Source organism: Periplaneta americana, chromosome 17, assembly GCF_040183065.1.
Source record: "Periplaneta americana isolate PAMFEO1 chromosome 17, P.americana_PAMFEO1_priV1, whole genome shotgun sequence".
Taxonomy (NCBI): domain Eukaryota; kingdom Metazoa; phylum Arthropoda; class Insecta; order Blattodea; family Blattidae; genus Periplaneta; species Periplaneta americana.
In genome coordinates, this window is record NC_091133.1 from 30002651 (window position 1) to 30028263 (window position 25613).

At 35.0% G+C, this 25613-nt stretch overlaps 1 protein-coding gene across 1 annotated transcript; it reads left to right on the top strand.

Annotated features, from left to right (window-relative positions):
• The first annotated feature begins 8082 nt into the window (after positions 1 to 8082).
• LOC138693080 (glucose dehydrogenase [FAD, quinone]-like) lies at positions 8083 to 23940 on the top strand. The gene is made up of 2 exons (XM_069816670.1): positions 8083 to 8213; positions 21879 to 23940. Exon 2 carries the CDS (start codon positions 21889 to 21891, stop codon positions 23779 to 23781), a length of 1893 nt encoding a protein of 630 aa, XP_069672771.1. The 5' UTR covers positions 8083 to 8213; positions 21879 to 21888; the 3' UTR covers positions 23782 to 23940.
• The last annotated feature ends 1673 nt before the right edge of the window (positions 23941 to 25613 follow it).

Here is a 25613-nt window from a genome sequence, read left to right on the forward strand (position 1 = left end):
GCCATTGACACCACTCCCATCCACCTGTTCTTTCAAGAACGCTGAGTTACTTGCTTACTCTCTCCCCTTACCCCGCAAGGACCACACTCCCCTCGCAGGAATCCTCTCGTGAAATTTGGACAGTACTTTACTGTCTATACCTACGAGTAAACTTGGCTCGGAAACATGACGGCCTCTCTTCTTAGAATTGGTAATCCCTCATAAACCCCCATCCTCTACTCAACCCCTAGCCGCGTGGCAGAAATACAATAGATCCCAGCATTGCCAAATCTAACAGTCATTGCCTCTACCTGATGGCTTTCACCCGTTCTCAGTGTCTTTGTCGACGTGTTGTTTTATACCGTTGTGCGCCTCAATATGTCTAATTTATTCCGGCCATGATTAATGAGTGTTGGAGCAGATGATCCGCAGCCAGGCCTCCTCATACACCTGAAGATCCAGGACCATCAAGACAAGAACAACAAATAACACCGTCGAAGAAAACAGAATATCTTATTTGCAGAGGAGCGTAGCTAAGAAAACAAAGTGTTAAAATTGTGTCTAACGTTAGAAATTCTATCCATAGTTCAGGCAGTTTAATAAGTATACATCTTAATCACTTAACATCGGACGCAACCGGCGGAGTTGGATATATGGGCATAGAAATTAAGAATTACGGTTCACCAACTAAAGAGAAAATAAACAAATTAAAACAGAATTCGGTAAGATAGACGATTTTATACGTGATTTACTTCGCCGAACAGTATGTGAACAGTACGCGAAAGAGATATGGGCCAACAACAACACCGTCCTTAGCAACCTAAATATAACATTATTCACAACAGTGCTTAAAAGTTTTCTAACTTACAGCAGTGAATTACATGTTTTTAAATCACTCTCTACATGACAACCAACATATTAACATTAATTAAAATGAATGTAAATGAACTTCTTCGCCAACAACACATTACAAAGAAAAGCCCTACAATTTAAAATTAAATTTACATACCAGTAATGAATAAAATATTGTATGGCACACTAGAGTAAACAGATTTTATGCGTTCGTGGAAATTATCACCCAAGGCGAAGCTGATAAAATCTAACTTTACTCTTTTGTACTATAAATTCTATAACTATTCAATGATCACAATTTCAGAAATTTTACCAGCGCAACATTCTTAATTAAGTATAAAATTCTGGAATTTCAATAACATGAGAATTTAACACTTATTATAGAAGTCTGCATTTTTTTGTTTATTTAGGCAAAACATGTTAGTGAAAATATAAATATAAAGTGTTTTAAAAATAAGTTTGTTCATTTTTATACCAATTTTGTTTTAGTAATTATAAATTAAGGTATATTTACAAAGATAATATAGTCTCGCTGAAAATCGCGGTTTCACGGAACACAGTTTGAAAAACGTTCGCAAATCACAATGACTTCAAGAATTGGCAACTCGGCTAAGGGTTTATCCCTTGCGCGTGCCTACAGTTAACTGGTGAGGGGGATGAGGGAAGGTCGTCATGTTTTCGTGCGAAGTATAGCTATTTTTCTTTATATCTTTCTGTATGCAAGTCATTCATATCTGTAGGCCTATGTACGTCTGTCCGCAAAACATGTTTGTCTTTCTCTATGTACTATATACTTCGCACGAAAACATGACGACCTTCCCTCATACCCTTCACCAGTTAACTGTAGGCACGCGCAAGGGATAAACCCTTAGCAGAGTTGCCAATTCTTGAAGTCATTGTGATTTGCGAACGTTTTTCAAACTGTGTTCCGCGAAACGGCCTTTTTCAGCGGGACTATGTTATCTTTGGAAATATACCATAATTTATGATTACTAAAACAAAATTGGTATAAAAATGAACAAACTTATTTTAAAAACACTTTATATTTATATTTTCACTAACATGTTTTGCCTAAATAAACAAAGAAATGCAGAATTATATAATAAGTGTTAAATTCTCATGTTACCGGTATTGAAGTTCCAGAATTTTATACTTAATTAAGGATGTTGCGCTGGTAAAATTTTCAGGAACTGTGATCATTGAATAGCAATTTATAGTACAAGAGAGTAAAATTAGATTTTATCCGCTTCGCCTTGGGTGATAATTTCCACGAGCGCATAAAATCTGTTTACTCTAGTGTGGTATACAATATTTTATTCATTACTGGTATGTAAATTTAATTTTAAATTGTAGGTCTTTTCTTTGTAATGTGTTGTTGGCGAAGAAGTTCATATATATTCATTTTAATTAATGCTAACATGTTGGTTGTCATGTAGAGAGTGATTTAGAAACATTTAATTCACTGCTGTAAGTTAAGAAAACTTTTAAGCACTGCTATGAATAATGTCATTATTTAGGTTGCCAAGGACGGTGTTGCTGTTGGCGATATCTCTTTCGCGTACTGTTCACATACTGTTCGGCGAAGTAAATCACTTTTAAAATCGCCTGTCTTACCGAATTCTGTTTTAATTTGTTTATTTTCTCTTTAGTTGGTGAACCGTAATTCTTAATATCTATGCCCATATATCCAACTCCGTCGGTTGCGTCCGATGTTAAGTGATTAAGATTTATACTTATTAAACTGCCTGAACTTTCGATTGCTTTATGGATAGAATTTCTAACGTTAGGCACAATTTTAACACTTTGTTTTCTTAGCTACGCTCCTCTGCAAATAAGATATTCTGTTTTCTTCGACGGTGTTATTTGTTGTTCTTGTCGTGATGGTCCTGGATCTTCAGGTGTATGAGGAGGCCTGGCTGCGGATCATCTGCTCCAACACTCATTACTCATGGCCGGAATAAATATTATACATATTGAAGCATACAACGGTATAAAACAACACGTCGACAAAGACACTGAGAATGGGTGAAACCCAACAGGTAGAGGCAATGACTACTAGATTTGGCAATGCTGGGATCTATTGTATTTCTGCCACGCGGCTAGGGGTTGAGTAGAGGATGGGGGTTTATGGGGGATTACCAATTCCAAGAAGAGAGGCCGTCATGTTTCCGAGCCAAGTATACTGTATGTCCGTCCGCTCATCTTGTACATTCTTCTGTCAACCATGTACAACAGATTAACATCGTTTTAAAATGAGTTCTCTCCATCTTAGTAAAAAAAAAAAAGTATTTTCCTCGTGAAATGAAAAACTCCGGTTTCCTTCGATCAACACTCCCTTTTTAACATCACATTAAAATGGTAGAAAAGTCGCTTGGTTACTTTATCGTTGCAGATTCGAATTCTGTGTTCACAGAATGTAGAAAAAGCCTACAGGTTCAATTTTTTAAGAATAGAGAAAACATATTTTGAAACAATACTCTTCGCATAATATCGATAAAACATTGTGTATGTTATCAACAAAATGTCCAGTTCAATCTCAAATCGGAAGTTAAGTTTTTAGTCCGTTATTTAACAGGGCTTTATCAATTACTAGGTTATTTAGCGCGGCTGAAATTCATAGTAGTGAGATCGTATTTGGCGAGACGAGGTAGAGAATTCCACGGAAAAAATCCCAACCAGCCAATCAACCCAAGCGGACATCGAGCTCAGGCCCGAGCACATCTCCGGACCAGCAGGCAAAGAGCGCCTACAAATCTTTAAGATAAATAAAATGTGTACAACAGTGGCAAAAAAAAAACCGGACCGACCCTTGTAGCTGATTTCAGAGCCTTGTTCACTCCAGAGCACGATAGACTGGTAACTAAGACTTTCGTGATTCGAATCCTGCTTGGGAAGGAAACTTATGTTTCTTCCCTATTCAAATTTATTCACAATATTTTTCGATTGTAGCGATATTTTACTACCTAATTAACTTATTATTTCCAGAAAATGAAAAAGTATTAGCAATAAATTTGAATAAGGAGCAAAAAAAAGTTTCCTTCCCAGGCAGGATCCGAACCACGAAAGTCTTAGTTACCAGTCTATCGTGCTCTGGAGTGAACAAGGCTCTGAAATCAGCAACAAGGATCGTTGCGGTTTTTTTTGCCACTCCTGTACATACATTACTTTTATAAAGTAACATTATTTGTTTGTTAAGGGGACACACAACTATATTTTGGAACTTTTTTCCTATTTGACTAATCTTTTTCAAATTTGGAGAAAAAGTTTAATATACACATGGAAAGTAACATGCAAAATCTCAGCTCATTATATCCAATACTTTTCAAAATAAAAAATATTTCAATTTTTAATCAATCATTAATTGAAATATCACTTTTAATTATCATTTTTTATTTTTTGGCTTTGTGCATTTTACTGTGACATCTCAATGAATAAGAGAAGAATTCTGCGTATTGATTTAGTTCTGTCATGTAAATTAGTGTAGAAATTTAATTTTTCATTTCTATGACACTTTTTCTCCAATTTTTAAGTTGAGTGTCCCCTTAAAGAGACAGATCAAAACGACTGACAATATTCGAGGAAATGTTACAGATAGACACATTATCGTCTAGTCAACAAAATCGTAACTAGATTAACGAGCATCCCTTACACAAATCTTCACCCAGTTCGTTCACCGCAAATGTCCTTAAAATGACTGTGTAATACATAATGTCGGGGGTTTAGAGTCATAACAGCGTATCTACAAAATTGGCAATTTTGACATATCTACATCATTACTGACTTGGGGAACCAATCTATTTAATAACAAAACAGCGGAACGTCTATCTTTAACCGTTACGGAGAAAGTGTGCTACGTATCTACAAATGCAAGTGATTATTTAATGTCAGAAGAACGTATCACCTTATACGTTAATTTGGCTCCATATATTACGCTATGGTGTTGAATGTCAGAACAGCGTATGTGTAGATCCGTTGTTTTGTCTCTAAATGCGTGCCACTTATTTTCAGATACGAAATCATAATACAGAGTATCTGCATCCTTACATTCACTAACTGTTGGCGTAATCCTTGAAATAAAGGATTTTAAAAATTATTGTTATCCCTATTGCGCTCCAATTATACATATTGTCGACCTGGTTGGCGAGTTGGTTTAGCGCTGGCCTTCTATGCCCAAGGTTAAGGGTTCGATCCCGGGCCAGGTCGATGGCATTTAGTGTGCTTAAATGCGACAGGCTCATGTCAGTAGATTTACTGACATATAAAATAACTCCTGCGGGACAATATTCTGGCACATCCGGCGACGCTGATATAACCTCTGCATTTGCGGGCGTCGTTAAATAAAACATAACATTTAACATTTATACATATTATCGGTACTTTCAGTCATGCAAAGATATCGTTCAATGAACTTGTGCTGAGCAATCGATGTGTTTTTAGAGGAATAAAAATTCTTGAAAAATGAAAAATGTGTTACTGAAGAGAATTCAGATTCAGTTAACTTCCGCAATGCCTTTTCAACATTAAGGATCAATACTGAAGCCTGCAATGGTAAGATTATATACCGGTAATGTTGTTTCATTACTCTTCGTTAATATTCAATTTTAGAATTTTGATAAAATCAAAAGATGTAAAGTGCGTTATAATTGCTTATAAACCATTTTACTTAGAAATTAGTCACTACGTACATACTTTAAATCAAAATTATTCCTTTATGCACATTGAGAAAATTATGGCCATATTCCATAATCTGAAAGTTCAGAATATCTACCAAAGGCAAATCAATTGCTGGACGGTCGGTTAAACCGAAAGATTGCTCAAAATGTATAAGGAAATGCAATTTCAAATTTACTCAGGCTGAATGGCTACCAGTTCATGAAGAACTTTGGAATTTAAATGACACAGATAATCAGATTTTAACCAAAGGTATATGGTGAAAAATGGCAAGTTTGTCAGGCGTAGTTTCTTGCAACACTCGATTTGCCTGAATCGTTCACACATAAAATGCTATATGTATAAAAGGAATGAACATTATATAATTTCGAGAGATCAAAGAGGTCAGCACAAACCAGCTTGTCTAAGTCAGATGTTGTAATGGAAGGAATTACATTTCATATTAATGACTTTCCAAAAATAATATCACATTACGCCTGAAAATATTCAGAGAGAGTACTTGCTTCATTAGTTAAATCGTAGGAAAATGTTCAAACTGTAGTTGAAAAATGTGAAAATGATGGCATAACTACCGAAAAGAATAATTTTATCGAAATATATTCACAACACAGAATTTAACTTGCCCTTCCATTTGCCTAAAATGATTTGTGGGATACATGCTATAGATTTTCTCATATGAATGCCGGAGGCAAAGAAATTCACTGTCAAGATCAGGATGCTCACAATGAACAGAAATGTTTAGCGAGGGCTAGAAAAGACAACATTGATGCGGAAGCTGCAACTGGAAATCCATTTAGCTGAATTTGATCTGGAGGCTGTCTGCTGCTGTCCCAAAACAGATGCTAAAGCATTATTTTATGGGCGACGATTGGCTGTGTACAACTTAACTGTATACAATAAAACTTCTGTAGAGAAGTCGCATGCTATGTTGAGTGAAAGAACTGCCAAACGTGGATCTGCAGAAGTTGCTTCATGTCTTTTTAATTTCCTACAAAAAATGCAGATGGTAAGGAATGGAATTCCTTTTTCAAAACATGCGGTGGACAAATCAGAAATATAAAATATATCTGTTATGTTTCTTCATGCTGTTGGGCATCTTGACATCCCTTTAATCAATGATATGTCCTTTGAGTCAGGGCACAAATAGAGTACGACTCTGACCATGTGTCTCAGTAGAGAAAAGAACAAAATTATTTCACATCGGGATGATGCACTATTGTCAGAATGAGAAACAAAAAATGCCATATAATTTAAATTCAGCATGTACCGAATTTTTCAGAACTGAGGCGCCACATGAGAAAGGACAGAAAAGATTTCAGTGATGTAAATAATGTCAATTGGCTCAAGATGGCCTGGTTTCAGTACAGGAAAGAAGACTTAGAACACATTTATTTTAAATACAGCAACGGGACTTCTCAAGAATTTGACTTTAGAAGAATACTAATCCGCAGAACTAAAACAAGAATGCGAGATTCTTTCACATTTCAGCCTTTGTTTTCTTCTCCAGTTCCTATTCAGAAACAAAAACTTAAAGATCTTCTGGATCTACGCAATATGGGGATTATTCCTGACAAGTATCATCACAATGCTGTAAGTAATTAATAAATGATGTTACAGACGGGAAAGAAGCGAAACTTAATGAAAGTGATGATAATGATGATGATAATCAGCATTGTGATGCACTTGGAGAGCTATGATAAGTAGAGAAACGGCTAGTAGGGGGACCGTCGTGCTAATCACACGATACCTCAATTCTAGTTAGATTCCACCTCTGCTTAAGCATCTGTAACTGAGGCAAGCAGCTGGTTGGTCGGTCTGGACCCTTAAAGTGCTGTAGCGCTACGATTATTATTATTATTATTATTATTATTATTATTATTATTATTATTATTATTACTATTACTGAGGACTATTCCTTCTTCAATATAACAATTTTTTACTATTGTTTCAGTGATACAGGTTTGTGTAAAAGTAATTGAACTTTGTTTTGGTGAATTACGGTATATTGCCATCAGTTTAGTATTTTAAAAATTTTGGCATATTATCCAGCACCTTGCTAATCAATATTAGAAGAAAGACTTATAAAACTGTTTGTTTCACAATAATTATATGTAATTACACAATAATATATAAATAATTCAGTGCATTACTTCTATTGTCATTAATATTAAAATCAAGTGTAACTTGCAAAAAGAACAATTTATTTAAAGTCAAAACAACGTATCTACAACACAGTCTTTTTTTTTCTTATGCAACACTTAGCTTAAACACAAAAAAATTGTTGAGCAGATGTGAACATACTCTAATAACAACGAGTTATCACATATGTCGCACACAATAACATAGGCGGTAACATTGATAGTGTTTCAGTTGTTGCAAAACTTCTTTTGCATTTATCTCAAAACACGAATTTTGTAGATACGTCGTTATGACTCTAAACCCCCGATATGCGATTGTATAATGAGATAGTAAGTGTTATTTACATGACGCCATTCATCTTAGTGCTCCTCTGAGCTGTTTATCATATTAAAACATTTTCCTGGAATTTAAATAAAAAATGAAGTGACGTGCATCCATTATGTACATACAGCTCAACTGATAAAGAATGACCTAACTTCATTCTCGATAACAGAACTCATACATATCGCAGTAGTTCTTGAGGCACTGCTGTATTGTGAGTGATCTGCAGAGGGATTTAAGAACTGTTGCAGGTATGTCATTCTGTACCTTCTATTTTACATAAATACTTGTATGAGTGTATCGGCAACGAAACATTTCTTCAAATGCACTTCAAAAATCTTGTTTATCCTGTTGAATACTGTTTACCTACGTAATACTATAGTATATTTTGAAATATTATGAATATGTAAATATTTCAAAATTTCCACAAATTGTACGGAAAGTAAATATTTATTTTTGTATTCTTCTATGATATTTCTGAAACTCGGTGGTAAGCCAGCTAATGGCTAACCGTTAACATTTCACGATAGACCGAGCTCGAATTCCGTCGTATTGAGTAGAAATTTAAGAAAAAGATATATAATATACCGGTAGACTTTTCCGGGTGCATTCTCATTTTCCTGTTTCACTCAACAATTTTCGGAAAACTCGTTTGTGCGGCATTATTAGAATAAAATCAAGGAAATGCGCGGTACTATTAAAATAAAACCATGGAAATATTTCATACTATTCATCTAAAACCATTAAAATATGAGATAGTATTAAAATTAAACCCTGGAAAAGTTTTACGATACTATTGAAAAAAGTAACTATGCGGTAGTAATAAATTAAACCATCGAAATGTTTTGCGATACTTTGAAAATAAAACCATGAAAATATTTAGCAGTACTGTTAAAGTAAAACAATGGAAATGTGAGATAATATTAAAATAAAGCCGTGGAAATGTTTTGCGATACTATTAAAATAAAGCCATGGAAATGTGAGATAATATTAAAATAAACCCATGGAAATGTTTTGCGATACTATTAAAATAAAACCATGCAAATGTTTTGATACTATTAAAATAAAACTACGGAAATGTACGGTAGTATTAAAATAAAAGCATGGTAACGTTTGCGATACTATAATAATAAAACCAAGATGATGTGCGGTACTATTAAAATACAAATATAGAAATGTTCGATATTAAGAAAACAAAACCTTGGAAATTTTCCATAGGGCTACTATTAAAATAAAACCATGGAAATGTTCCATAAAATTAAAATAAAACTGTGGAAATATTCCATACAATTAAAATAAAACCGTCTAAATGTTTCATACTATTAAAATAAAACATTGGAATTGTGCGTCACTGAATTATTGTTAGTATTAATTATTAGTATTATTACTAATTGTATTTTTAATTAATAAGTTTATTATTGTTATTATTGAGTGTAATTAGTTACCACTTCCACCAGGTATATATCCATTGCAGTGTGAATGAATAAATAAATACATACATACATACATACATACATACATACATACATACATACATACATACATACATACATACATACATACATACATACATACATACATACATACATACATATTTACATAAATTAAAAATATAGAAATGTGCCACAATCTTAAAATAAAATCATGTGAATGTGCAGTAGTTTTAAAATAAAACCTTGGATCTGTTAGTGATACTATCAAAAGAAAACCATGGAAATGTGAGGTAGTATTAAAATAAAACCATGCAAATTTTTGCGACACTATTAAAAAAAATGGATATGTAAAATACTATTAAAGTAAAACCATGGATATGTTTAGTTATTCCATTAAAATAAAACTATTGAAATGTGTGTTATAATGAAAATAAAACCATGGAAATGTGCGTTACTATTTTCTAAAATATCCATGGAAAATGTGCGGTAGCTACATAGTTAAAATAAAATCATGCAAACTGTTGTAATAAACAAATATGCATTAGACCTAACTAAAAAGTGTCTACAATAAAAAAAAAGCAAAGCGAGACGATGTACTTACATGAACATTTTTGCTTTCCTTTGGGTCCTCTATCTATTCCGCAAAGTTTTTTTTTACTCGGTTATTTTACGGCGTTGTATCAACAAGTTATTTGGCGTGGATGGGACTGGTGATAGTGAGATGGTATTTGGCGACATGAGCCCGAGTATTCGCCACAGATTACCTGATATTTGCCTTACTATTGAGGAACATCTCGGAGAAAACCAAACCAGGTAATCAGCCCAACCGGAAATTGAATCCACGCCCGAACGCAACTCTGGATCAGGAGGCAAGTTCCTTAGCCGACTGAGCTACACCGGAAACACACACCTCATCTAATCATCACAGTAAATATGACGGAAAGGGAAAATTGCCAGTTATTTTATGATGACTACGACGAGTAGCAGGAAAAATATGAAATTTGATATTCTAAAATCTTTTTACTAGTTGTATAGGAACAAGGATTTTGACGATTGAAGATTTGTAGAATGCAATTAACGCCAAAAAATAATATTATAATATTACATAATATTTTGATAAAATTTTCATATTTCATAAAAATCTTTATGTTTTCCCCCATATTTTGCATGATTATTTTTTCCCCGTTAATATTTCTATAAATACCACTGAATGGCCTTTCTAGACGTTATAAGGAGACAATAGAGCTGTTTTCCAGAAAAAAAATCGAAAGAGCCAAACCATCCATTTCACCAACATTTGCGGCAAGTGAAATCTTCAGATTTCCCTTTAGAATCGCTGAACTCGTACGTCAATGAATTCGAGAAGCCAAAACTAATTTTTTCGACTCCAGTGAAAGTCTTTTCAGCTTTGCCATGTCTACTTATATGTGTGTAAATTAATGTCTTAAATGGATTTCAACAATCAATTTTTCTTCACTTTTTGCATCGTCATGGGTTTTTATCGTAGAAAATAATAGTAGTTGACAGAAGGTGTAATAATACGTATTTTTCTAGAAAATATGAAAAAGTTACTTGTGTTGTAGCAAATGTTGAGTTCAGCCAATGTAAGAACTCTCTTTCTTTCTTTTTCTCTCTCTCTCTCCCTCTCTCTCTCACTCTCTCTCTCTCTTCAGTGTAAAATACTAGTTATCTAGTTCTTTCATTCAGGTAAGAATCTGAAGATGATAAAAGAGTGTGTAATAATGGTGATTTATATTGTATTTTGTTTAGTAGAATATTGAATATACTCGTAGATATACAAAACCATTAACTTGTGCACACTTATTTTGTAAATAGTGATGTAAACCTGCTCCAAATGGTTAGTACTGAAAGATTCAATTCATATTTTCATATTTTTTCCAAAATAAATGTCTTATTTATTCATATCGTGTACGTCTCTCATGATGATGATTATGGTGATATAGTGGTGATGATGTCGGACGCTAAAATGGTGGTTGTGTTATAACAATACGATGAATTGGCGAATATTTTAACTTTTAGGTTTTATTATTTTTAAGATAAACTAGGCGAAATATATTATTCAGAAATAAAAATCAAACCCCACAAAAGTTAAAGATATTTAATCAAGTAAAAAAGGCCAATGATAATGAAGTGATTGTGGTTTTCATAAATTCATTATGACATTATAAATGTAAGATTTGACAGTGACGTTATATGCATTCGGTTGTGCTGATATAAAATCGAGTACACTACTTTGATGCGATAATTATTCGCCACGCCCACGATCATTTAACTGCCAAGTTATGTAGCGTCGGGTGTAACTGTTGATAGCGAGATGACATCTAGGATTCGTCATGAGAGTGCCTGACATTCGTCTTACAGTTGGTGAAAACCTCGGAAGAAAATTAAACCAGGTGATCAGCCCAAGCGGGATTCGAACCTGGGTCCAAGCACAGCCTCAAATCACGAGTCTCATTCGCCACTGCAGAGTTCGTCTATGGTCCACTCAAGTATTTTAGTGCCATGGTCACAGTGAGCTATAGCTCTCTATGCTTCACATAGGTTGTACAGTAGTTACAAAGCAGTGGCGAGCGGTGACATTTTTCAGGGGGGGGGGGGTACTAGCAGTAATAGGACTGTCGTGACACTATTTAATAATAAACAGAAAATATAAAAAATTTGTTAGATAATACGTATTACAACGAAAGTAAGACTTATCAGTTACCACCTTCATGTGTACATCAACGGAATCCTCCTTTCTCCTTTTCGGGCAAATTTTTCTACGACGTCATCGTAAAAATATCTTTGGCTTTGAATTTTGTTCAATAGAGCCTTTTCGATCGATAACAATGAAAGTCGCGAAAGCCTGTCTTCGCACTGCACTCAGTGTTCCGTACGTAACTCTTTACACGTTTTATACAGGAAAAAGTACGTTCTAAAGTGGAGGTACTCACTGAAATTGTAGCTATTAGGCAGCATAATTTATAAACTTCTGGAAATGCTTCTTCTCCTAACTCGGTGTCTTTAAAAAACTTTACTATCTCAGTCACTGTCCTGCCTGACAACAATCTATAAACAACAGGATTAAAACAATAAAACTTCCAAACGAAGTACCGATGCTTAACAAACGGTCCAAAATATAACATTGTGACTGTTGGCAGTCGTGAGGCTCGTGACTGGTACCACTGCCGGATGGCGGCGATTCAGACGATGCAGTTGGTATAGGTCGCGCCAGGGATTTTGGCAGATGGATTTTCTTAATGTGAACTGGAGAGCGAGTTCCTCACCGCTGCAAGATCGGCTGTTATCTCTGTCGCAGTGGAATGGGTAGGACATAAGAGTAAACATGCACGCCCGAGTATTTGTGGCACAAATTTTGTGCACTCTGGACAGACACCTCCAAAAACTAACCAAATATTACAGTAGTCTATATGTCTCTTTGGTATTCCCAAGAAACTTGTTCGATTAATTAAAATGTGTCTCAATGAAACTCACAGCAGACTCCGTATAGGCCAGTTTCTATCTGATGCTTTTCCAATTCACTGTGGGCTAAAGCAAGGAGATGCACTATCACCTTAATTTTTAACTTCGGTCTAGAATATGCCATTAGGAAAGTTCAGGATAACACAGAGGGTTTGGAATTGAACGGGTTACATCAGCTTTTTGTCTATGCGGATGACGTGAATATGTTAGGAAAAACTCCACAAACGATTAGGGAACACACGGAAATTTTACTTGAAGCAAATAAAGCGATAGGTTTGGTAGCAAATCCCGAAAAGACAAAGTATATGATTATGTCTCGTGATCAGAATATTGTACGAAATGAAAATATAATCTGTTATTATATATGGAAATATATATGTATATGGAAATATGTTAATCCTTAGTCAATAGATAAGACTGAGTTTTACGAAATACGAACATTAAGGGATGGAAAGTGGGAGGCAATAATGATCAAAATAATTATACCGATTTATTTTTTTTAACCAGCAGACGTGCAGCCTTTAAATTTAAAACAAAGATTCACTCATAAAATTGGGTTAGACTATTCATCTCATCTCTCAGAATTGTTTCTAAAATGTATAAGGAAAGTAAAAAAATTCAATTTCATGTAGGCTACTCCCTTGAAATGAAGGTTACTCTATATAATATTGGTTAAACATTCTTAGATTTTTTTAAATACCATATCCAAAGGTACTGATGAAAAGGCAGAAGGGAGTGAGAAATCTCATGTCATCCGATCTCGATGAAAGTCGATATCTGGGGATCTTTGCTATCACAGAATACGAATAAGGTATTATTTAGTCCGACTTTGTCCCTAAAGTGGTGGAGTGGGACAAAAATGGGTGAAAAATTAAATTAGATATCTTAGGGGGTTTCGAGACGAAAATTACGAATAATACAATTTGTGCGAATTCAATATGGCAGTTTCAGTACTATGAATTATATTTTAAAAAATTAAACATCGGATATTGCACAGGTAACACATGTACAGTATTTAAGGGGGTATGTAACACTTTTTGATAGTAGGCCTATACATTTAGTAAAATCCAAAGTGTAATTTCTACATACTCTGAATAAATGTCGTGCTGGAATTTAATATAGTCATCAGCCAATACCTCTAGATTAATAAACAACTTTTTACAATCCATAAAATACAGTATTTATTGTGAATGGTAATTATATTTTTCAATTGGTGCAATTTGTGCAGGGAAAATTGGTTTCTCCGATATTTTGTACGATTTCGAATATTTTAAAATGCTTTCTTCTCTGTTCTATTCACAATGTGCGCGTGAAGAAATTATTGCCCTTGTAATATCCATTACAATCCTATATCTTATACTCTTATACTACTAAGATTTAAAATCATCCGTCCTCAAGTGAGGTTGACCACTGGGATCCGGAATTAACAAACATAAAAGATAATGGGAAATGAAACCGGCAAAATATGGATTAGATTTGTACATTAAAACAAAAATTTACGAGTTAATATATAGATGATAGTGTAAAATTTGAAGTGAGGCCTTCAGAATTTCCATTACAATCTTCTGAACCTTATAAAAGGGAATTTTAAAGGATTTAAGAATATTACATGTAGATTTTGGTAAACAACCCCTCGCTCCAAATAGTAAGCCTGCAACATCCCAGTTGTAAAGTGAAATGCAATTTTACCCAATTAACCAAATTATATTTTGATTATTAAGAAGAATCGTAATTTTATTAACTTGAATTGTCGCACCACCAGTAGACGATCCCTAGATTATTACTGGACAAATCTTGTATATTGATCTAGTAAGCGCAGGATTATATATGCGCAATGCAATGCTTTTTGCTTTTAATTAATAATTAATTTAATTTAGAAAATGTAGGAGAGGTATTGTAAAATCATTGCGAACGGAAGTCATTTACATTTATTAAAGGTATTCTTTGAGTAGGACTGTACCGTGGTGTGTTTCATAATAAGGATAATTGATATGAGCTGCTGTTATGAAAATATGAACGACTCAGAATGTTATCGCATCTCATTCTCGCAGCTTACACAAACAATATTGGCTCGCCTACTGGAAATGTCATCGAGGTCATCTGCCAAAATCGGTGCCTCCGACTATAAGAGCTGCAATGGACTCGCATTTCGAAACAAGTCCCTTTCCATGTTTACTAAACAGCGTAAAACACACACTATTGTTTTAATCCATTTTACACTTCACAGGCACACTTTCAATACTTGACTGATAATGCACAAAACAATAAACGTAGTAATATATTCTTTCTAACAAAAATGGAGACACGGAAATTGTTTACTAGAGATCGCCGAACCGTATTTACTATTCACATCATGTAGGCAAGGGAACAGTTTTAAAATCTGCTAGTCCAGTCCGATTGTCCGAGCTGACTGGTTCGCGTGGGCTGGACGAGTCCAATTCTACAGACGTTGAGCGCTGAGGGGAGGAAGGAGATCGAAGTCGTCAATTGTCATGTCTTGAAACTTTCTAAAATTCAAACATGAAATGTAATAAATTTTATAAGCTGATGATACTTAAAGGACTAGGCTAGTCCTACTAGTCCATTGACGGCACGCCACTGTTACAAAGCGGATTACCTTTACCTGCACACTGATCTGCTGCAAATCATTTTCAAGGTGTGGCCTACTACACAGTATTTATAACAGAAGATACAAAATCACGTCTCCATGATAACAGTTCGGTATTACCCAAACAAAAGGCGGATCCTTGTTGGCGTGCCATTGTTGTGAATTGAATACAGATTATCCTATTCGTATTCTGAGATAACTTTGTTCAGTGATGTTGAATACTCAGATCGAGTATCGAACCTATAACCTTTCACTGCAGAGGTGCTCTCGAGAAACGTATTTAACATAGTTCACTGAGCTCGAAAGAAGCAGTTCTGCAGAACGTTCCAGTCCTCCGGGAGATGTAGGGATGGAAATCAATCCTGCGTGTACAAAAATTCAGCCAACTGTGACGCTTATAGACACGACAGACATGCCTTCCAATTCTTCTCGTCCCACGTTTTTGCCAACAGTTTCTTCTGCGCACAAATATTCTTCAGCGACGCATTTTTATGTTATAGTTTTATACGTTTCAGATGATGATATATCAGTAGTAGTAGTAGTAGTAGTAGTAGTAGTAGTAATAATACTAATAATAATAATAATAATAATAATAATAATAATAATAATAATAATAATAATAATAAAGAAGTTCATACATTGTAGACGTAGATGGACAGTATTTTTTATGTTTCGGATGCATTTACAGCAGGTATGCTCATTCTCTGACTCCCGATTACGTTCTGTAATCACAACCTTCCACTGTAGAGCGTGCTGTTCCTCGTCCGAAGCTCGACGGATGACTGCAGAAGGCAGTTCAAGTACTTAGTAAACGCAAAAACAGTGCAGGACAATGACAGTCAAAACCTTCTATAAACAAACGATCATTCCGTACAATGTGGGAGGAAGACTATTTTTGTTGTGCGTTCGGTGAAAACGTAAAGTGTTTACTATATTGTAAGGTACTGTCAGGAATACTACTGAGCAACATAAAACTACATTATAGGCTCTGTTACCTAGAACATGCCGAAGTGACAGAGAAGCTGTTTTCTGTAATATAGCCTATTTTCATATACCAACGTTATTATTATTATTATTATTATTATTATTATTATTATTATTATTATTATTATTATTAGACCTATTATTGTTATTGTGGTGATTTTATTCGAGCAGAAATAGATATTTTGATAAAATAATTTTTCAGGGGTATAACGTGCACTACAGCTTCAAGAATTTAAAGAACTTCATGAAAGGTCAAACATTGAAGAGAGTCGAACAATTCAGAGTCTATGTTTTGGAGCAAGTTAGCCTATGTAGTATATTGGGAATTAGCTAAGGCACTAAAACCCTTCACGGATGGTGAACTTGTAAAGAGATGTATGGTGCCTGAACAAAATATAGTTAATTATGTCTCTGTACTGCAACAGCTCAAATGTGAATTCAAGAACATAGATTTAGTGATTTTAGACGTATGGAGAGTGATATTAGTCTTTTTGTTAAACCTTTCATAGTAAATTTAGTACAATCCGTGAGAGTGCAGTTAAAGGACGAGTTAATTGATTTACTAAGTAACGTAGAATTCAGAACTAAATGCAGAGAATATGACTTGACAACCATAGAATTATTTAAAAAAATGAACAAAACGAAATATTATAAGATGAGCTTATTCGCTGCCACTATGTTAGCTACCTTCGCCTCGACATATGTGTGCGAACAATTATTTTCGAGAATGAAGGTTGTTAAATCCAAACATAGGTCCCGATTAACAGATGAGCATCTTTCGTTGGAAATAGATTCCCGATTACTTGCAGAAAAGAATGCAGATGTTGAATAGACCGCAATGTAGACTATATGGTGGAATATGAAAAGATATTATCTATGATATTATTATATCATAACTATATTAAATATAATAAATAATGTAATAACTGAATATTGCAGTGTGTACTCTTTCCTTTTTCAAATTCAGTTTATTATCCGTATTTGTAAGAGTGTAAGAACTATGCTGCGGGCGGTGCTGCAATGTACAGTGCAATGCAATGTATTTGCGGAGCCCAGTCCGTACACTGTGTGTGTTATGCAGTGCAGCATCATCCGTGTAACCGGTCCTTTCACAATTTTGAGCATACCTGATTTACAGCATCGTAAATTAACCAATTTAAAAATTAACCAGAGTAATCTCGATTCACAAGTTGCCGTTCTAAAACGCTAAGTAATATGTTTATTGTAAATTGTATAATATGCATGTTTTGAACTTTATTAAGTATTAAATTACAGTTTATTCGCGCCATGTCTTGTAGGCTACTTGACACGCATGCTTCGTACCGACATGATATTTATTATCTGTAGAAGACATCACAGAGGACAACACAAGAGTCTTCTTCAATGTAGCAAAGTTTTATTAACAAACAGTATTTATCCTATAAAATAGGAAATGTTTTTAGTAAAGCATAGCGTCTACCTACTCGGTCTAAGAGTTCTTGGTATTCTCACAAAATTGGCAAAGAAAGATAGAAATAATTACACTTTCAAAAGTAATGTTTAGACCAGTGATGACAAAGCAAGCGCATTTTTCTGACCTTGACGTCGTCCGCGGGCAGTAAGCCCTAAGTATGGAAAGAGGAAGGGTTGTGTATATGAATAAGCAACCTGTTGGATTACGAAAACAGTGGTGCACAAACTTCAAATGGAACGTGAAATTTTATGTCGTTATTTTTATATGGCTTCTTTCTGTTTAATATTATCTATATTGTCTGTAAAACAAAAGTACTAACACTGATTTCTTAATATTGGACTTGTGTTTTAAATCTTAATATCATAATAGAGAGTTAAGAAGGAATATTCACTTAAATTCGATAGTGGTATAATATTATACTGTATTAAGTGGATGAAACACATCATTCATAAAGAAAGTGATATTACAAAGAAAGAGATTGAGTATAACATGATAAGTTGGAATTTATATTGATGGTATCTTTAGCCTTACAAAAGTAATCAATAAACTAATCAAAACAATATTATAGTACAAAGCAAAGTTACCTAGGTACTGTATCTGTTTTAAGTGTAACTAATATTACATAACAAAACTCTTATCGCATTATGCTTTTAAGGTGATATTTGTGAGCAACTTCCTATCATCAGAATATTAAATTATTTGCTTGAAATCTGCTGACTTTTTACAACACATGGGCACGTATCTTTTGCTTATGATGTAAGAGTAGTTGCTTTGTTAATTCATTTCCTTACAAACAATTTCCATGCGAATATTTTCAAAATTTTCAATACACTATCTTCAGTAATAAGTATGTAGGGTATATTAGATTTACGAAAACATTCTGTAAGGCTACTAAATAAATAGACCTATACCTGAAAATTTCACTTTTCTATACGAAAAGTTGAGAAAATATTTATTTTGAATAAAAAAATCAAACTTGTGAAAAATGAGCATTAAAATTAAAACTTACATTCCAATAATATATTTATACTTCTCAGGCAAATCTAAAAATTAACATGGATATAGTTTTAATAAGCTCTCTTCCCTTTATCTATTGAATCAGTGCTGGCCATCCCTGAGTATAGCTCGACCAAGTCTTTCGTCTGTCTCTTTCCTTTCCGCCGTAAAGCGCTCAGGCTCTCTTGGGCTCTAAAGCGCATGCTTGCTCCTGTGGGCATCAATTGACATGCCTGGTTTAGACCTACAACTTTACATAAAATGAAAACACAATTTCATTCACAAAATTTTGTGTTTTAATGTCGTATGTTTCAGTACAGTTGTTGTGACAATATTTATTCCGAAATACAATAAACAGAACCTGCTAAACTTATACTTTTGTAAATTCTTTTTTTTTCTTATTTTCGTATATATATATATATATATATATATATATTCATCGAGATAATGGTTCTATCTCTGAAGTAGCGAACTGATACCATTCAGTGTTAATTATTTCGAAATTTTGGAATCTGTTAACATACGGGACAGATCAATTCATTTCTCTCTTCATTTAATATCATGTATTCCCGCCACGGATGTGTTCAAAATACATTACTATTATTTACGATGATGATGCTGATGATGATGGTAACGAAGACGACGATGGTGACCGTAGTGATTATAATGACAATGGAATGTGATAATGATAGTTGTGGTGATAATGATTATGACATGATGATGATGGTGATATGATGATGATGATGATGATGATGATGAAGATGAAGAAAAGGACCATGTTCAACAGTACAATTCGTATGAGCTTTCAACATCTAATTGCCTTCGAGTACAGAGAATCGTGTTCCATTTGTAGCACAAATACAGCCACTCTACATTCTCTTCTAAGACCGTGCTAATGCAGGGTTCACTGCAGCCCATGCTAGAACAGAATCCTATACACACCCATCCCAACGGACGTCCGGCGTGTAAGGTCTGCGACAGGAGAATGCACTAAGTTTCCCGACATGGAAAATGCCTTGTACAAAGCAAAGCAGGGTGTTTCGTAACAACCCTGCATCGTCTTGGAAACAATCAAACTGTCCAGATACATACGACGTTCAACACCTATCGTTTCAATCCCATGGTACCAGTCGTATTAACGTCACCTTGTTTATCTCTTCTATCGCAGAGCAAATTGTTGTCTCGCTACTAAAAGTGTTCCCTTGTTTCGTGTTTTTATCTAATCTCATATTATATGTAATTAAGCAACGGAAAATGTTAAATTTACTTTCGTTTCTCATCATAAATTGGGTTATTAGAAATTTCTGAAATTGCTAAAACTTTTAAAAGTAAAATTTACATAGAAATGGAAACGTAATTTCACTCATAAAATTTTGTTTCAAAGTCATTATATGTTTAAGTACAGATGTAGTGACAATAGCTATTTATTTCGAAACGTAATAAATAAAAACTACTAAACTTATTCACGCATAGAATAAATGCTCAAATTAGGATTCGTGTTAGTAGTGATTTAATATGTTCTAAAGTCTTTATTTGTGTTGAGTCGTGTTCATGTTGCGATTTTGTATTTACATTTTTACCGATTCCATTCAATGTTAATGAATGAACAGAATGTAAAGTAATTGTATTAACAAGTACGTGATAATATTTTTTCCAAGAGAATTGCACATACACAGTAACGTTGAAACACAAATTTTGAGAAATAGTTGAAAAATCTGAAAATAACAGAGAAAATATACATTGAGTCTTTCTTAATATACTACTGCACCTTGCATTAACAGGTGAAAGTTACATTTATACTGACCATATTTTAGTGTTGGCTTGCCTTGGGTGTGGCTTAACTTTTTCGAGAGTTTTATCCGGAACGGATCCTTAAACTTAGGCCTGTTTTGACTCACTGTGCCCCATATATGCGTTGATTGTCCAAGTTCTACAGTTGGCCTGTGTGGCATTCGTGGATCCGATTCTGGCAGAAAGGCCATCCCACCTCAGTCCAGGCACAGCTAGGTCCCATCCACAGAAAAGTAGCCAGATGTGCCTCAGGGCCCTTTCTATTGGCAGTGGAAAGCCGTATTATTTCCAAAACCTTTTCCTTTTAACTACTGCAAATGATAGACGAAGTGAGGAGAAGATGGAGTGCGTTGTGGAATACTAGAGTGCCCTGAGAGAAACTCTCTGCAAAGTCTACTTTGTCAACCACAAATTCCATCACTATTTAGCAGGAGACGGAACCAGAGGAGCCTAAAAGAAAAATCAGCGACCTAGTCCTGGAGCCACAAACGCGACTCTATTTTACTGCTTCATACCACACGCAGTTCTTGTTAGTTGCTCATTGGCCAATTCTATTAACTTAATTCTCTCACAGGAAAAATTTTTCCTTACAGATAATATCCTTAAATTTCGTCCTGTGAGAAGTAGTGAATAATGCTAGAAAAATCTTGAAGCGATATTCTCCACACGTTTTTTCATGGTTTACGTAACGTAATGATTGACGGACGTATCGCTAAAAGTACCAATTCTCGGACATGTATTGCTGACGAAGAATAATTTATTGGTTTCTACACCAATCAGGTAATTCCGTAACATTTGTTCTTATGCGTCCTATGTACTATTACTTTTCAGCGCGCAGTCGTATGATATTCGCAAATATCCGTATGAGAAGAATCATCTATGGTCTAATGAAGCGAAGTGAGTTAAAATGTTTTATTGTAATATGTACCCGTGTGATGTAGGATATTAGCAAATTTCTGAATGGCGTAAAAACATCTGTTTATACTGGTTTATAGAATGAGCATAGAAAAGTTTTACAGTAACTTCTCACCGCAGAATATAAAAATGTCCCAAAGGTACAGAATTACGTCATGCGAAATCCATTTCACAGCATCAGAATAACTTTCCTCAATTCTCAGTATAAAGCACGTATCTCTTTTAGTAATGCCATTCTTTTCCGTTCTTACAGCCATAGAAACATGGAAGGAAGCTGCCACATCGGAAGTTCACACTGGAGCGACCCCAGTGCAGCTTCTTGCGTATCAGGTGCTGCAGCCGTTCTTTTTACGAGTCTGGTCTCGTCGCTTATGAAGGCAAAGGACAACCTTGCCGACACATCTGAATACCCGGCGGACATCGCGACTCTGAGAGAGGAGTACGACTTCATCGTCGTTGGCGGAGGATCGGCGGGCTCTGTGGTGGCGAGTAGGCTCAGCGAGGTGCCGAACTGGAATGTGTTGCTACTCGAGGCAGGAGGGGACCCTTCGCTGGATTCTGAAGTACCGCTAATGGCCCCCTATCTACAGAATACTCCATATGACTGGCAATACAGGACTGAGCCCTCCGAAGGGATATGTCGCTCGTTCAAGAATCATAGCTGTAGCTGGCCGCGAGGGAAGGTTCTCGGTGGTTCGAGTACAATCAATGCAATGCTTTACATAAGAGGCATGAAGAAGGATTATGATGCTTGGGCATCGGATGGTAACGAAGGTTGGTCGTACGAAGATGTTCTACCATACTTCAAGAAATCTGAAGATATGACAGACAAGTATTTCAAAGATATAGAAACATCGCAGTATCACAGTTCAGGAGGCTATTTGACGATAGAACGTTACAAATTTTTGGATACCCAAGTTAAAATGATCATAAACGGTGCCAAAGAACTCGGCTATAATGAACAACTAGACTTCAATGGGAAGGATATTGCTGGTTTTGGCGTGTTACATGCAACAACCAGAAATGGAAGACGCTGCAATACGGCCAAAGGTTTTCTTAATCCAGCAAAAGATAGACTTAATCTTCACGTAGCTAAGTTTGCTCAAGTCACAAAAATTATAATAGATCCAGATACAAAGAAAACACTTGGAGTTCAATTTCAAAGGAAGAATAGCTTACATCAAGTGAAGGTCTCCAAGGAAGTTATTTTATCAGCCGGTGCCATAAATTCGCCGCAATTGCTCATGCTGTCTGGAATTGGACCGCACGATCATTTAAGTGAAATAGGAATAAATCCTGTAATTGCAGACCTGAAAGTGGGACAGAATCTTCAAGATCATACGATATTCGTTGGAACCGTGCTGGGGAAAGAGTCATCTACATCTGAAGAAGATATATATGATTTTTATCATGAAGCTTCTTACGAATACCTGAGACACGGCACGGGAATATTATCAACTGTAGGAATTCTAAGTGTTTGTGGGTTCATCCATTCCAATATTTCATCCATTCAGTTTCAGGAAGATTACCCTGATTTACAAATTCATTTTTACGGATTCCCTGCGAATGATAGAAGTGCTCTACAAGGTTACTTAAATTCTTTTGGATATTCCGAAGACATCAGAGAATCATATACAAAGTTAAGTGGTAAATATGACATTTTAGCGCCTATTCCTACTTTGCTCAGGCCCAAGAGCAAGGGAATGATACTACTTAGAAGTTCCGATCCGTTTGAACACCCCAGAATATTTCCAAATTACTTCAGCCATCCGGATGACTTAGACACAATGTTATCAGGAACTGAGTTTGCTGTGAAGTTAGCACAAACGAAATCTTTCCAAGCACTAGGAATCAAACTGAAGGAACTGAAGATTAAAGCGTGTGCCGTGTTTGAATTCAACACCCGTGATTACTGGTCTTGCGCCTTAAGACAGATGTCCACTACCTGTTATCATCCTGTGGGAACGTGCAAGATGGGACCAGAGTCCGACCACGACGCCGTTGTGGATTCACGACTCAAAGTTTATGGGATTCAAGGGCTCAGAGTTGCGGACGCTTCCATTATGCCAAATATTGTGAGCGGTAATACAAATGCTCCAACTATCATGATCGGTGAAAAGGCTGCCGATCTTATAAAACATGATTGGTTAAAGTAATGATTTAACTATTGTAATTGAGTGAGCTATTTTTCATCTCGAAAAGTTTGTTTCTCAATGGTTAAGGACTAAAATTTAATATACATCTTTTTTCAATATTTGTAAACGAAAAATACAAATTAATTTCCATCAAATGATTAAATGATTTATATATAATGATAGAGTCTCCACACAACATTTTACAGTTAATGATGACAATAGTAGGGCTAGCTAGAAGTGATGATTGGACGAATATCACCACCATCTTACATTCTATACTACGCTTTCTTAAAAAATAAAGTAAAAAATATAATAAAACTACGTACACGATCGCAGCCATGATGTCGAATTCTGCTATCCGTGTGGTTAGTAAATAATATTTTGTCTTTCGTTCTTTCGTCTGTTCAGAACTTCCCATGTCAGCTTGATGTGTAGGATTCGCTCTCGCAGTTAAAAATTTTAAACGTCCCTATTTCTGTGGCTGTGACGTGAGAAAACATACGAGAACAAGCGGGGAAGTAACTGATTATGAAAAAAAAGCCTTTCATTGCAAATTACAATGAAAAGGGAGATACGTGGACATGAAGGACCGTATATTTCTATCTGTTCATCCTTCACTTCTGGCTAGTCCTATTATAGAACTCAGTGTCTGTTTCGTCCATCATGAACGTTACATAATCGTCCCTTACTTCTAAGAAATTTAGAGTTACATCGTACTATCTGTTACTCAACAACACCTCTTACAGCTGTCAGACCAGTAGACTAGCCATGTAAGTGAAAATGTAATAAGGTTTCTGATGTTGCTATAGGAATTAAATATTTTGAGTTTATAAAGTAGATATCGGTTTCCCATCTGGAGATGTGACCTGGCTCTATCAGAGCTGAGGAAGAATAGCCCGCCTGTTATCATCGGAATCAGGAATTATGCCAGAACAATCGTCGGGCTTCGAGAATCATCCCTTATACGTATAGGGCGCACAATGAGAATTTGAGAATCGTACAATAACCTAATTAAAAAGGTGGTATTTCGGAAGGAGTTATGAAAGTGAACAAATCTAAACAATATAGTCCTGGGGTTGACAGCGTGTAAAGCCATCATTGTGGTACTTCAATTCACTTTTATTCATATAATTTACAATTCATGTTGAAAAATGTTCAACTAAGCCTCGTGTTAGTAACATATGTCAAAATATGATTACTTATTATTCAGTCAATATGGCTTAAGCATTGAATTACATATGAAAGAAAAACATATGAAAAAAAAAATATTGATGTGTTACATCCTATTTAATCTTGATACAAACGTTTTCGCCCCTAATGGGGCATCTTCAGGTACAAATATAAGTATCATCTAAAATCAATTACAATACAAGCTTTACATTTGAAACTGCCTTGACTAGAATAAAATATGACATAGTGACAATATTATCTATACTAACATTAGATGTCCTGTCAAAATATTAAAAACAAATTTATTTTAAAAAATGTGAATGTGCTTAGCTATACGAAATAGATCCCTTGTATGGTATCTCAAAAGTATTGTGTTGTTGTCAATAAAGTCATCAAAAATACTAAAACTATACAAATTAAAATCTAATATTATCAAATGTGGAGTCATAAAAGCGTGTTTAATTAAGCAAATTCACATTGTTTTAAAATAAATTTGTTTTTAATATTTTGACAGGACATCTAATGTTGGTATAGATAATATTGTCACTATGTCATATTTTATTCTAGTCGAGGCAGTTTCAAATGTAAAGCTTGTATTGTAATTGATTTTAGATGATACTTATATTTGTACCTGAAGATGCCCCATTAGAGGCGAAAGCGTTTGTATCAAGATTAAATAGGAT

Bases quoted from the DNA above. Each gene is read 5' to 3' on its own strand.
- LOC138693080 (XM_069816670.1), top strand. From the start codon at position 21,889: ATGGAAGGAAGCTGCCACATCGGAAGTTCACACTGGAGCGACCCCAGT.